Source organism: Phyllostomus discolor, chromosome X (genome assembly GCF_004126475.2).
Source record: "Phyllostomus discolor isolate MPI-MPIP mPhyDis1 chromosome X, mPhyDis1.pri.v3, whole genome shotgun sequence".
Lineage (NCBI taxonomy): Eukaryota > Metazoa > Chordata > Mammalia > Chiroptera > Phyllostomidae > Phyllostomus > Phyllostomus discolor.
Genome location: NC_050198.1, coordinates 104,510,989 through 104,525,247, shown reverse-complemented (window position 1 = coordinate 104,525,247; position 14,259 = coordinate 104,510,989). Strand labels below are relative to the sequence as shown.

At 39.8% G+C, this 14,259-nt stretch overlaps 1 protein-coding gene across 2 annotated transcripts in view; it reads right to left on the bottom strand.

Moving 5' to 3' along the window:
• The window catches only part of DACH2 (dachshund family transcription factor 2), a 448,371-nt gene that overhangs the window by 11,127 nt on the left and 422,985 nt on the right, over positions 1–14,259 (bottom strand). Inside the window, exons 9-11 of one of the 2 annotated variants that reach the window (XM_036016277.1) lie at positions 8,183–8,361; positions 7,941–8,088; positions 1,156–1,302 (exon numbers count right to left, since the gene is read on the bottom strand). In XM_036016277.1, coding sequence (XP_035872170.1) covers positions 1,156–1,302; positions 7,941–8,088; positions 8,183–8,361 — 474 coding nt within the window. The remainder of the gene's footprint in view (positions 1–1,155; positions 1,303–7,940; positions 8,089–8,182; positions 8,362–14,259) is intronic. The other variant, XM_036016278.1, reaches the window with a different exon arrangement.

The window sequence follows — 14,259 nt, the reverse complement described above, 5'->3', positions numbered from 1 at the left end:
TACAATCACATAAGTGGAAGTGCTCCCTCCTGATGCTGTAGTTTTCATCTGTAAAATCTGACAGATAATGAGATTCTGTCCATGCTAAGCACACGCCACCACCACAACACAGGTTACAGCTTGTGGTCTTTCTGTAGCATAGGCTCTAGGTGCAAAGGGATATGGGAATCGCTTCCAAAAAAAAAAAAAAAAAAAGCTTGAGAAAAGGAAAAAAGAGGTTGGGCTCTTATTTTCTATTTTAATACGAAATGTGACTATGTGAAATTTATACATACACATGAAGCCCCGCTTATATGGACATTTCTGCATAAACATATTTGCTCAGACGCCCTTGGGTCATGTGGCAACAGATGCCAGTGTATCACCCGATGCCATGAAGGAAGAGCGTGAGAAGGAAATTTATCTGAGTCCAAGGTACCCCTCCTGCTGTAGAAACAGCTGCTTTTGCTTTATACCAGACAATACTGCCGCTGGAGTGGAGGCCACTCACGTGCGGCCTGCAGATGTGCATAAAAAGGGTGAAACTGCCTCAGGATTCCAAGTTCAGGGCCTCAAATCATAAGAATGCACGGAACGTTTGTCCCATTGCTGGTGGGAAATGTCACTTTTCAAACCTTAAGGAAGTAAAGATGCTGGTTCCCACTGTCTAGCATGGTACATTGTATGAAATATTAATGTATTAATATTTATTCTCTCTCTTAGAGATCTATATCCATTCCCGCCCGGGCACGTGCGAGACACAGTGGATCAATGTATCTTTCCCTTCTTTCTCCCTCCCTCCCCTCTCTCTAAAAATAAATAAAATCTTTAAAAAATAGAGTTTTTAATAAAAAAAATCTTGAACAGCAGCATTTTTAAATATGAATGGACCTATAAATGGACCTATAACATTTACAGTTTAGATGCAGGAAGGGTATTAGCTCTACATTTTTTTACTGCAAAAACCAGCAGGATTATTCTGAAACTATTTATCTCCTGGAATAAAGATTATTTGGACAGATTTAATTAATGACTTAAATTGCTTAGCTTCGCATTGATTTTTTAATTATTCCTGGACAAAGCCTCTCTCCTCCCTTTCTCCCTCCCTCTCTCCCTCCCTGTTTTTTAAATCGGGTTTTCCTTTCTGTTAGTGCGTGAGGCCAAATCAGACATTACCTTTCAACATCCTCAGGCCGCTCTCGTTAGTAGCGGCTTGCTTGAGTGCTTGTTCCACTTGCTCCCGACGCTTCGATTCAAATTCCAAAGCTTCCTGCAGTTTTCTCTTGGCTTTTTTCTCCTTCTTCAGGCGCTTTTGCATGGTATCTGAAATGTGAAAGGGAAAGAGTTTGCAAAGGTTTGGTGAGCGAAACAAGAGTTGCTAGTTGTGATGGATTATGAATAATAGGTATTGATAAGAGAAAGATATATACATGTATCAGTTGAAATATGGTTCGATTATTTTGGTTGCAATTGTCACTAGCTCAATCACAGAGTATTCAATCCTAAAACCGACTTATTTCTGCTTTTGCATTTCCAGTGCGCATGCTCTTTAATTACACACGCAGTCTTATGTCGGTGATGGCAGTGGTGAAAAATTGGTTTCTATTTTGACTAACAACACACATTTAATGATAGCATTAAGTATTTCATAAATTTCTTTTTTTTTAAAGATTTTATTTATTTATTTTTTAGAGAGGGAAGTAAGGGGGGTGGGGAGGGAGAGAGAGAGAGAGAGAGAGAGAGAGGGAAAGAGAGAGAGACATCAATGTGCGGTTGCTGGGGGTTCTGGCCTGCAACCCAGGAATGTACCCTGGCTGGGAATCGAACCTGCGACACTTTGGTTCCCAGCCCACGCTCAGTCCACTGAGCTACGCCAGCCAGGGCTCGTATTTCATAAATTTCTTAAGAAATATTCATCGAGATATTGCTAGTCATAGTTTAAAATGTAAAATAAAGAGAAAATATCACTTGGGTTGCAAAACATGGCATGTCTTTTAAAAGTTACAGGTTCAAGCGTCTTTCTCTGAGATGTTACTAATGATCACGGCATTTTATCTAGCTCTCCATCCACCCGTTTTGAAGAGAATCCCTTTCAGCAGGGATGATAATAAGCAACTGGGAAAAGCACAACAGTATTATTTCGTAAGCAGACGAGGTAATGATGAGCTAAGAAAATACCTCAACTCTCATGGTATGAAGAAAGAATCATTTGATGTGCATCCGGAGAAGGGCTTTCTCTGCTGAGATGGACTCCACGTGATCAACCAAAGGACACCTTAAGGCCAGTAAATGCCTTGCAGCCGTTGACTGGCAGGGCCTCCTCACATACCCTGGACTAGGAAACACCTCGGACTGAACCCCCAGCTTCCCACCCCATCTCAGGTAACCACTGCGGGGGAATCCTGATGTAGTCTTTGTACTAACAGACCGAGAACTGCCACCTTGCAGGAGAACTGCATAATTGGGAGACCTCGTTTTCAAACAGCGGGCCTAACAGAGAACATGGGAAGGAAATTTCACTGTTGAGTTTAGCCTCCCCTTTGTCTTGGTGGAATACAAGTTGCTACGCGATTCTGTCTCATGGGTTGCAGCTCCTTTTCCTCTGATCAATTATTTTTTAAAGATTTGATTTATTTATTTTTAGAGAGGGAAGGGAGGGAGGTAGAGAGAGAGAGAGAAATATCAATGTGTGGTTGCTGGGGGTCATGGCCTGCAACCCAGGCATGTACCCTGGCTGGGAATCGAACCTGCGACACTGTGGTTTGCAGCCCGCGCTCAATCCATTGAGCTACTCCAGCCAGGGCTCTGACCAATTCTTGTTATATTCTTATTACAGCCTAAAATTACTATTGGTTTACTGCATCTTAATTAGAAGCTTCAGCTGCCTTAATATACAATGGTTTCTAAAGTGAAATGTCGAAATCTGTGCTAATTTCTCAAATAGAATTATTAGGCTCCAGCAGAATGCTGATTCATAGCAAGGTTCTAGGCAGACTGACCTTCACATTCTTCATAAGTCCGTTTTGAAAAATTAACATATTGACATTATAGCAATAGAAAAACTTCCAGGGAACATTGAGCAAAATTATAAATTATATGACATTTGAAATGTCAAAAGTATTCACATAAAATTAATATATCATGATTGAACTGAATATGATGATAATTCAGGTTTCCATTGTATTTATCTCACAGTTCAATGTCTTTTCATAGAAATGACCTTCAGCAACTGGGAGACAGTGACCCAGATAAATTTCTGTTCAGTTGAGACAAAAAAGCAGAGGTCTAAGTTAATAAAATGGAAATCTTGGAACAAAGACACTGAGAATGCATGGCTTCTGTTATTTCAGATAAAAGACTATATGTAAGGTTAACGATAAAAATATTTTGCTATTGTAATTATACTTAATTACCATCATTCCAGTAAAGCATTTTAACACATTGTTTAAATCAGAAATCTAAATTTATTCAAATTAATGTATAACTTAATGTTCCTATAAGACAAAATTTTGCCTCTAGTAAAATTCTTAGTTCAAAAACATTCTATATGTTGCTTCTCCTGAAAAGTATGATTCCACATACTCCATAAACAATTTCACAGCATATTACATTTGCAATGATATAAATAAATAATAATAAGATCTTTTATTCAGCACCTAGTCTATACGGAGCATTGATCTGGGACTATATCTCCTTGAAGCTCTTCAACCAATCAGCAAAGAAAACACTAGTAGCTCCATTTTATAGTTGAGAAAACTGAGTTCTTCTGAGGTTAAATCATTTACTCAAGATTGAAATGGAGAACAGGCTGACAATGACAGAGGGGAGAAGGGAGGGAATTTCAGGGGAAAAGGGGAAGAGTTTGAAGGAACTAGCATAAAGGGCACATGGACAATAACAACGGGGGCGTAGTGATGGGAAGGAGGTAGGGAGGGCTGGGGGGGTGGGCTGGGATGGGGGTTAAGGGCAGAAAACTGTACTTGAGCAACAATTAAAATAAAAAAACTATACAGCCAGTAATTTTCAGAGCCTGAGGGCCAAAGATCACATAGGTAGTTGTTTGAGATCCTGGGGACCATATAGTTGGTCAAAGACCAAAACAAGTAGCCTCCAAGTTCTGTTTTAGCTCTATCATTCCATGATTCTAAGTGTTTAATCTGCAAAGAAGGTTATGATGTACGTACAGGGTGGGCAAAAGTAAGTTTACAGTTGTGAGTATGCCAAACACTAAGTTCATTCTTGTATTATCATTTGCCTTTAATTATTGTATTATTACTATTATTATTTTAAAGATTTTATTTATTTATTTTTTAGAGAGGGAAGGGAGGGAGAAACAGAGAGAGAGAGAGAGAGAGAGAGAGAGAGAGAGAAAGAGAGAGAGAAAGGGAGAGAGAGAGAGAAACATCAATGTGCGGTTGCTGGGGGTCATGGCCTGCAACCCAGGCATGTGCCCTGACTGGGAATCGAACCTGTGACACTTAATTATTGTATTATTCATATTACTTGTGTTATTAATGTTGTTATTGTTATTATTACTTTGTATTCTTACTAATGGTCTACCTTTTAGGTAATAATGGCTAGTAATTAACCTACTCTTGCTTATCCCTTTGTATTTCTGTTTAATTCAAGTAACAGTTTCTGGTTTACAACTAAAAGGAAGTTGGATGGAATATTTACTTTGAGTGTAAAACAGCATCCTTTAATTAGAGAAAAATGGTAGGAATTTATACTATATTTACAATTTCCTACATGCCTTTATATATGTATCCTTATAGTTATTATTATTTCTATATACTTGGAGAAATGTGACTTGTAACCATAATATCAATTTCCCCTTTTTCTTTTCAATCATGTGACTTCATGGTAAAGTTGGGGGTAGTGGATATGACCTAAGTAGGAAGCTAGGAAGGAATTTAATTGATCATTCAGTTCAACTATTGTGGTAGATGAGGATATTGTGATTCATAGCAATAGCATAGTTTCTCTAAATTAATGAGGATAATAGTTTCCTATAATTATGTTAGTCATTAGATGTAAAATGTTAAAAAAAAGCATATAGCTCATATCAGACATTTGATGCACATTAGCTAGTAGTAGTGATGATAGTAGTAGGGTACACACTTACCGTATTTTAATAAATGCTAAATTTATTAAATAAAAAACTTTAAATTTGATAATAGATACAATATTATATCTACCATGTCTAGGAGTTTGTAAAAGACAACAGATGTAATAGCAATTATAGAGATAGACCTGGATAGTCTATGACAAGTTAGTAAAGAGAAAATGGAGTGTTGCAGGTTCGATTCCCAGTCAGGGTACACGCCTGGGTTGCAGGCCATGACCCCCAGCAACCGCACATTGATGTTTCTCTCTCTCTCTATCTCCTTCCCTTCCCTCTCTAAAAATAAATAAATAAAATCTTTAAAAAAGAGAGAGAGAAAATGGTAGGTCCCTAAAAGTTAGAAGCCAATGTTACGATATGTAGTAGGTTTTCCTAAAAACCTAAGTCAATTTGAGGATGTTATTATATTTAACATATGATTAGTTGGTTCTTTACCATAAAAATTTTCCCTACAAAGGAATGTATTTTTATGACACTAATAATAATCTATTTTGAATACCAGATGCTAGAAATAAGCTAATTTCACCACACTTTAACACGACAATTTAGCCTAGAAGTATTTCACGGCTTTGGCAATAAAGAGGTTTAATTCTTTCAGAATGCAATGACTGATTCCCCATTTTAAACTAGATTAATGATTCCTAGGCCCTAAAGAACATAAGAAACCTTCATCTACTTGACGCAAATTTCAGAATATAATATATTCCTTTGGAATAATAGACGGTTAGTGGATTTAACTCAACTAGACTCATCTTCCCTGTTTAGAGAGGTAATATCTAGGTTGTAAATTTTCCCTCCCTTTTTTTGCCTCCCCTTCTCACTCTTGAACTCTTGCAGTTAATATTTGCTTTGGGATCCAGCCATTGAAGAGTAGGCGGAGAAGGGATGAAAGCTGAAAACCACGATAGCGCTTTTGCTGCTGTTTCGTGTTTTGGAGTAAATATAAGGAAGAGGTGGAAATTATTGGCGAAGGTGAAGTTTTTCATTTCCTCTGGTTCTGAGAGGAACTAATCTCATGATCTATGTTTGTGGATAATCAATATCTACCCAGAGTTGGAGAGTTAATTCTGTTAGTGAACGGTATTGCTCCACTCTCTCCCTTTGGCCTGTAGTCCTACGTAAGCTACCCTGATACAGTCCTCATCATCATCACCTTGAAGAGAACAATCCCCTTCCACGTAGCTTCCTTGTTTGCAGTCTTCCGGCAAGCCCCCTCTAACCTATTCCCAGCCCTGGAGTGCTCTAGGTAACTGAAATCAGACCTGATAATCCCCCTGCTTACGTTCCTATTTTCCATCATCCGCAGGACAATGCCCAAGCTAATCTACTACATGGCTAAAACCATCCTTCATCATTGAGCTTCTGCCTCCATGTTTCTGCATCATCTCCCACCATGCACTTTTCAGGAAACTCAAATCCACTGTCATAACAAATTATAAACACTTGCTCGGGTATGAGGCTTCTTGCCCCCGGTGCCTATGATCAATGATGCCTCTGTCCAGAGTGTCTAAATAACTGAGAAACTCTTGTGCCCTTCTTAGCTTACTGAGTCTTCAAGATCCACGTTCAGACATCAGCATCAGAAAGCCTCCCTCAGGCACCTGGACACTCGCCACCACCAAGCTGAACTAACTAGCCCCTCTCTATATAACCACATCTGATGCGGACCCCGGCTTGTGGGGTCCGCGTCATTAGGGATGAAATAGGAGAAAAATTCACATGGACTACGGAGTGCTGTGGAGGAAAAGGGACAGCATGGCTTTTCTCTCAAGGGGAGCAAAAGCCCTGGCTCTCGCTCCAGTGAGCTTTCCTTGTCTTACTGGGCACTTGACAAGAAGATCCTCATTAACTATGCACAGCTCGCTTGAGGGGGTTACCTTTTACAGAAAACAAAGGAGAGGATGCTGGTAATCACATCACAGAAGAGGGACATTTGCAAATGAAAAGGCAAAAGTAGTCGAACCGGTTACACTCATCCTTGGAAGGTTTAGCAAGGATTTTAGGAAGTTGCTTTGCAGTGAATGTCCTCAATTCAGGGTGAGGGAGTTTTAGCAAAAAGCAAGACTCATAGCCGTGCAGGTGCATTGCAGGCCTGATTCCCCACGGGAAAACTTATCCGTGGGTGTGGGTCCTGTGTATCTCCCAGTGGGCGCTGGGCCCACGCCACGCAGAGCGGCCTCCCGCACACATATACTGTACATCATTGCTCTTGCCACTTTTTCTTGAAATTAAGTGGTTGGTGTGCTAGCAGTTTAAAATATAAATGTCACAAGGATAGGGTGATAACCCCCAAATCTAGCACTGTTCTTGGCAAACAGTAAGCATTTCATATATAAAGATTTGTTAGGTTATCTTTATCCAGATGTATTTCGTAATATTGTAGAGAAAAAGAATAATATTCATGTTTGCAAAACAGCAAGTGGACTGAAATTCAGATGCAGTTTCTTATTTTTATTATCGTGATCAATAGCGTAAATATCTTACCTTGTGGATTATACAAAGTATTTGATTCTTAGCTTATTTGTTTTTTTCTAAATATTTTCTTTATTTATTTTTAGAGAGGGGAAAGGAGAAAGAGAGGGAGAAAAACATCCATGTCTGACTGCCTCTCGAGCACCCCTTACTGGAGATTTGGCCCGCAACCCAGGCACGTGCCCTGCCTGGGAATCGAACCAGAGACCCTTTGGTTCCACAGGCTGGCGCTCAATTCGCTGAGCTACACCAGCCAGGGAAATTTGCTATAAGCATTTCTAAGCTATCCCTGAGAACATTCCTAATACTTTTTGAAAATATCACACCGTAATATTTACTCTGTACCTGATGTCGTTCAACTTACTTCTGCTTTGGAGCTCAACTGCTATTTGCCTTTCCAGGTTTTCTCTAATTTCTTTCTCTCTATAGAGCTCCAGTCGCAGGTCCTTTTTCTCTTGTTGAATCTGCTTCTCCTGGATGCGCGCGTTATCCAGGGCCACTTTCAGAAGACCCTGTCGAAGGACAGCAAAGGGCATGCAGTTCAGCTCGGCTGTTTTAGCTTTCAAATACAACAGAATTTATGGAGGTGCTAATGTCTTGTATTACATTTAGTTTGTTTATAGAAATATTGTTGACCTGAATGTTGGTCAACAGAGTTTCCACCGAAGACAGGCTATCTGCGAAAATGAACGGGCCCGGGAACCCAGGAGGCATCGCCTGCCCAGGAGGCAGCTGGATCTTGTCCAGTGGAGACTTGATCATGGGGATTTGAACTGCTACGTCTTCTGCAAAAAAAAACAAAATGAGCATCAGAAGATTTGAGAATAAACGGCTCCAAATGCTCGCTGCGTTTCATTCACCTCTCATTGCATCTCTAAAGATTTTGTTTCTCACATGAAGTGAAAAAAAAAAAAACCCTCCTAATTAGAAGTCAAATCAATGCTCCAGCCCCCTCGAAGTTTTTAAAAAACGATTGTTTCAGAAAAGAATCAGTGAAAACAAAGCAACATTTACTGCTAAAAATCATAACATTTGAAGAAACAAATGTAATATGTTTGTGAGTGCCTATAAATTAATCAGACAACTTCCTGGTACAGCATAAACTGATTTTTGTTTTTTTCTCTTGAAATCTATCTACCTATCCATCATCTATCCATTATCTATCTATCTATCTATCTATCTACCTTTCTAATCTATCTACCTATCTCTTCTTTTTAACACCTTTATTAAGGGATAATTGGCATACAACAAAATTCACCTATTTTAAATGTATGCTTCAATGACTTAGTAAATTTGCAGAGTTGTGCAACCATCATAACAAATCTGATTTCATAGTTGTCATGGTTTGTTCGGGATTTATTGTGTGGGAAGCTGGGGTGTAGAGTCTTGGGCACCTTCTGTGAAATGGGATAACGTTATCTCTGGATAAAATGCTCTTCAAATAGACCACCTTTACAACTTTCAATTTCCCAAAACCTATAGGGCTAAAAATGCTAAGCGATTATTTGTAGAGAATTAAAATCATTTTCACTGATTATTTTCATTAAAGTTTCACGTTGTTTAAGTCCAAACTATTATAAAGAGCATTTGTTTATGTATCTTAAAGTATCCAATAAAAGGCATACGTTATTAGGCTATGAAGTTTCTTTTAACAATGAAGCTATAAACAACACGCTCTCAAGAATGTTTTCCTAGTACAACTTAAAAATAATATTTTGATAATAAATGTGTGGTGTGTGTTTTCTCCAACTTTCTTATTGTAAAATTAACCCTAACCTTTTATAGAATGTTCCTTCCTCCCCTCCTTTCCCTCCTTCCCTCTCTCCTTTCTTTCATTTTCTCTCTTTCCTTCCTTCCTTTCTTCCCTTCCTCACTCCCTCCCTTCCCTCCTTCCAGGGGCAATGAGCAAATGACCAAAATCCTGTGGTCTCTTTCAAGCACAACATTTGAATACATGAAATGTCCCATTAGAAAAAGTAAATCTTGGCGTAGCTCAGTGGATTGAGCGCGGGCTGGGAATCAAAGTGTCCCAGGTTCGATTCCCAGCCAGGGCACATTCCTGGGTTGCAGGCCAGAACCCCCAGCAACCGCACATTGATGTTTCTCTCTCTCTCTCTCTATCTCCTTCCATTCCCTCTCTAAAAATAAATAAATGAAAATCTTAAAAAAAAATAAAAGAAAAAAGAAAAAGTAAATCTTAAGATATGTCTTGGGCAACATCTCTTATGTGTCTAAAGTGCATTTCTGAATAACTAACTAAGCAACACTATGTCTTATTTGTATTATTTGAAGTCCGTATGTAGCCAGCATTTTGTCTTCAGACACGTGTACATTAGATGGATGGAGTGACTTCAAAATGCTCTATCCATGTTAACAATAACTGAAGAGGTTCCACACCTTTATATGGCTGTTTAACAATCTTAAACTAGAATTTTATGTAGCCTACAGGTCTATTTTAAAAAAGGGAACTACCCCAAAGTTAGAACATTGACTTCCTCCTGAGTTAGAGATAACGTAATGCTTCTTCTGAATAAATATTTTGTACCAGTAGCGGAGTTCTCAAATTAATGGAATCCTTGTTATGCATCACTCTGTACACACATTTAACTGAGTGGAAACAATCTGAGGGGCATTCTGTTACAAACAAGATACCTGACACAGAGCAATACTTCAGCATGCAGGAGACAAAATTATAACCACATTAAAATCGCCAGAAGTCTTCTACCTGGAGCTGAAAAGAAATGCCATGACATTGGCTAAAAGGAAAATTCCTATTGTCTATGAGGACAGGTTGCATGCTCTATGGTTTGTGTCGCTGTACGGTAGATTGAAGTTTCATAATGGTATTACTCTTCTTTAAAGAGACAGACACGGCTGAATTAGGTGCTGTTTGCTGCAGTGAGGATCCAATGCAAAAAGAATCATATTTCATCAGACCTCGTCAACACCGGGAAAATAAATAGAAATATAAGAGGTACGCAGGCAATGATTCACTCTGAGAATCTGGCCCTAGAGAGACACATGGAGACAGCACACAGATCGAAGCTTCTACCGAAAGACAAATAGGACGCAGAGGGCGGCAATTGGGCTGGCGGTGTAGCACAGGTCGCATTGATTTTCAGCAGCGGTTTTCACACAGATGAGATAACCCTGGACTCTATGCGGCCCATTGTTCATATCCTACCTGTCCCACAAGCGATATATTTCCCAGTCCTAGAAAAGGGCAGTAAAGAAGAAGGATTCTACTTATGACTTCTTATGATTAAGTTCCTGTGATAAGCAAACATGTTTTCTTCAGACCAAGGTCACATTGCGTGTTAAGGTCCATAATAGCCAAAAACTAGGACAAGTGTGTTATGCTCTGGTGTATATCAGTGGGAACTGTCAAATCGTTGTGTTTTTTTTTTGCATTTAAATCACATGCTACAGAATGAATAGTAAATGTATAAGAAATCCGTTTTGATCTTGTAATCGGTCTTCACATCTGAATGACATCTACATTTTGCGCTGAGTTTAAATAGATGCACCATGATGTGGGAAGGTATTAGGTAGACTTGAGGAAGTCTCATTGGCAACGGGAGTGAATATAGGTGAAACATAGTTTGTCAGCTGAAGAAGAGCAGCCTTTGTGATCCACGGAGAAAGAGTTTGGACTGAGATTTTTTATTGCAGAGGCTGGAATGCAAACTGTATATTTTAAAGCTTTTACCAACCCTTGTGATGTAAGAACAGAGACTGAAAGATAAAGACAGGATACCTGCTGTGTAGCTGAGGATGTGAGCAACCGCCTCATTCTCGAAGCAACGTGGTGACTGCGGAGAGTGAGCTTGTTAAACCTGCCGTACTTTGTAATAGCGCTTGGGGATCCATTTGGAAAGCAAGCTCTGAATGTCAACTTCTTGCTTAAATATTGACGAGAACTGTACTTGTGGAAGAAAACATGAAATGGACTGGGAACCAAAGTGTCCCAGGTTCGATTCCCAGCCAGGGTACATGCCTGGGTTGCAGGCCATAACCCCCAGCAACCGCACATGGATGTTTCTCTCTCTCTCTCTCTCTCTCACCCCCTCCCTCCCTTCTCTCCCTAAAAATAAATAAATAAAAATCTTTAAAAAAAAACATGAAACGAACGTATGGCAAAGCCTCAGAATGGAAAAGCTCCCATTAAAATTGAAGTCAAAGCCGCTAGACTCTATCCACAGTCCAGTGCATATTTTCTCCCTTTCTCTGGGCTTAAGTCTTTCCTGTTTCCTCTGGGGTTTTAGGACTGTGATACAAAAACAGAAACTGAGCCCAGCTGACTTACTTAGCAGGAAAAAAAATGCAGCTATCTACCCAGTCCTTAGTTGGTAGTCTTTTTTCAAAAAGTAATTTTTAAATTTATTTGTAGAGAGAGGGAAAAGGAGAGAGAAAGAGAGGGAGAGAAACATCGGTGTGTGGTTGCCTCTCACACGCCCCCTGCTGGGGACGTGGCCTGCAACCCAGGCCTGTGCCCTGACTGGGAATCAAAGTGGTGACCCTTTGGTTCGCAGCCCTATGCTGAACCCACTGAGCCACACCAGCCAGGATCTCAGTTGGTATTCTTTAACAAATAAATACTATTTCATTATTTGACTTGAGAGCTTTTCCCTAGATACAGCTGGCACAAGGGACTCTCCAGCTGGCCCAAGGGACATTCTGCACAAGCAAGACACCTGCTCCGCTCTTGCAATGGCAACAAAAGATCCCAGTGCCGTGTAATGACCTGACCTGCGTGAATGTAAGGAAGTGTTCATGGTGCGAGTTGAACGATGACTCAAGTTGAAAAGAAAAACTTGATTCCAAAAGTCTAACGTATCTTTAGGGAGACAAAATAATCAATGGTGCTGCTAAGTGAAAAGGAAAAGGTAATGGCAGAGGAATGAAGGGTCGGCAGCCTGAGAATGTGAGGTAGAATACTTCAAAAACCCATGATGGCACTGTTGTTGTCCTCTGGATCCTTCTATTAGAGATTTGGCAAAACAAGCTCCTTTATCAATCATGAATTAGAAGTAAATCATCCTTCAGATAAAATATCATGCTAATAACAAATATTGCATCCATGAGAATTTGGAAGATGTATGATACCCGGTCCTTGGCATTAAGGAGATGAGACATTATTTTGGAGACAAAGTTGATGTTGGGAATAAGGAAATTAAGAACTGAATTTCCTCTAATAGACAAGAACCACATTGTAGCTGAAAGGAAATGATAAGGGAGACACAGGGCAGGTAAGCAAACATCCCGTGTCTAGCAGACGCTCTCCCCTGGGTAGGCTAGATAAGCAGTGCTTTGTAGTTGTTAATGAGAAAATAGGAACCTAGCTAGTTAGAGCCAGGAGATGACTAGGTGAATGAACAAACAGCCTGCCTTCCCGCCTTAGGCAACAATGCTTGGTTTGAAATTCCCGCACGTGGTCTCTGTAAGCGAATTGCTAACTGCCACGTCTGCTTCTGTATAACGCTTGCTTGCCCGCCCCTATATAAGGACGTAGTTGTAAGCGCTCGGCGCGGCTCTCGTTTGCAGCTCCTTGTGGGCACTGTGTCGCTGGACACTCTGAGAGTTCGCCCCTGCGCAGGTGAAACTTGGCCAATACAGTAACATCTTTGATACCCTGAAAGTCTCCGATATTGGTTCTCGCGTGTGCTGGATGCTACAGTTGACAGGTTACAGAAGTGGAAAATGACGTGTGGAATCCCGTGGCATGGGTTGTCAAGTGTCCCTAACTGTTAAAAATAGGAGAGATCATTCAGGTCTGGAGTAAGCACTCAGACTAATCTAGCTGAAAAGTATTCCCACTGGCCTTAAAATAAAGTCCCAGGAAACTTCCCCAGGATACTAGGTGTGCCAACATGAAAATGTTCCTTGTTGAAACCAGTGTTTAAAAAACTGGATTAAACAAGATTAAACAGTTTTCCTTAGAGCAAAGGCTGTGGATAAATGACAGGGTGTCCGGTTAAGTTTGCATTTCAGATAAACAGCAAATGATTTTTTCACATAAGCATGTCCAAAACATTCCACGGGACATCTTCATACTAAAAAATGATTCTCTGTTTATCTGAAATTGAAATTTTACTGGGTATACTGTTTTCTATTCTTTTTTTAACTTGCTAAATCTATTCAAACCAGACATCTTAGAGCCTTTAAAATGCTAATACTGAATATTAACATATGTTACATGTTAATGTAGGCATTTGAGACCATAACGATGAAGAGCAAAAAATGATGAAGCCAGAGGGTTTAGGTTTGAAAGCCTGCCCTATGCTTTGCAAGTCCCTAGGTAAATGGCGTAGCCTTTCTGTGCCTGAGTTTCCGCATCTGTAAACTGAGGATAATAATAACCATAATAATGCATAATCTCATAGGGTTGCTAAACAGATTAATGAGCTACTAGTTGTAACTTTTGCAGAAAAATTCCTGACCCAAAGTATAGGCAATATAAGTGTTTGCTAAATAAATTAAATGGTCAGTGAAAATTCCAAAGAGTAGAGAAGGGAGAATGTATTTGACCACCTAAGTATCCATGAACACCTCATGAAGCAACATGTTCAGAAAGACCCTTTTCTGAGTAATAATTGGATGAGCCCAGTATCACCCTAAAGTGGGCTTGCAGATATCCAAAGGTCTGAGAAGACTTCTTAAGTCAACGTGAGTTCATTCTCAAC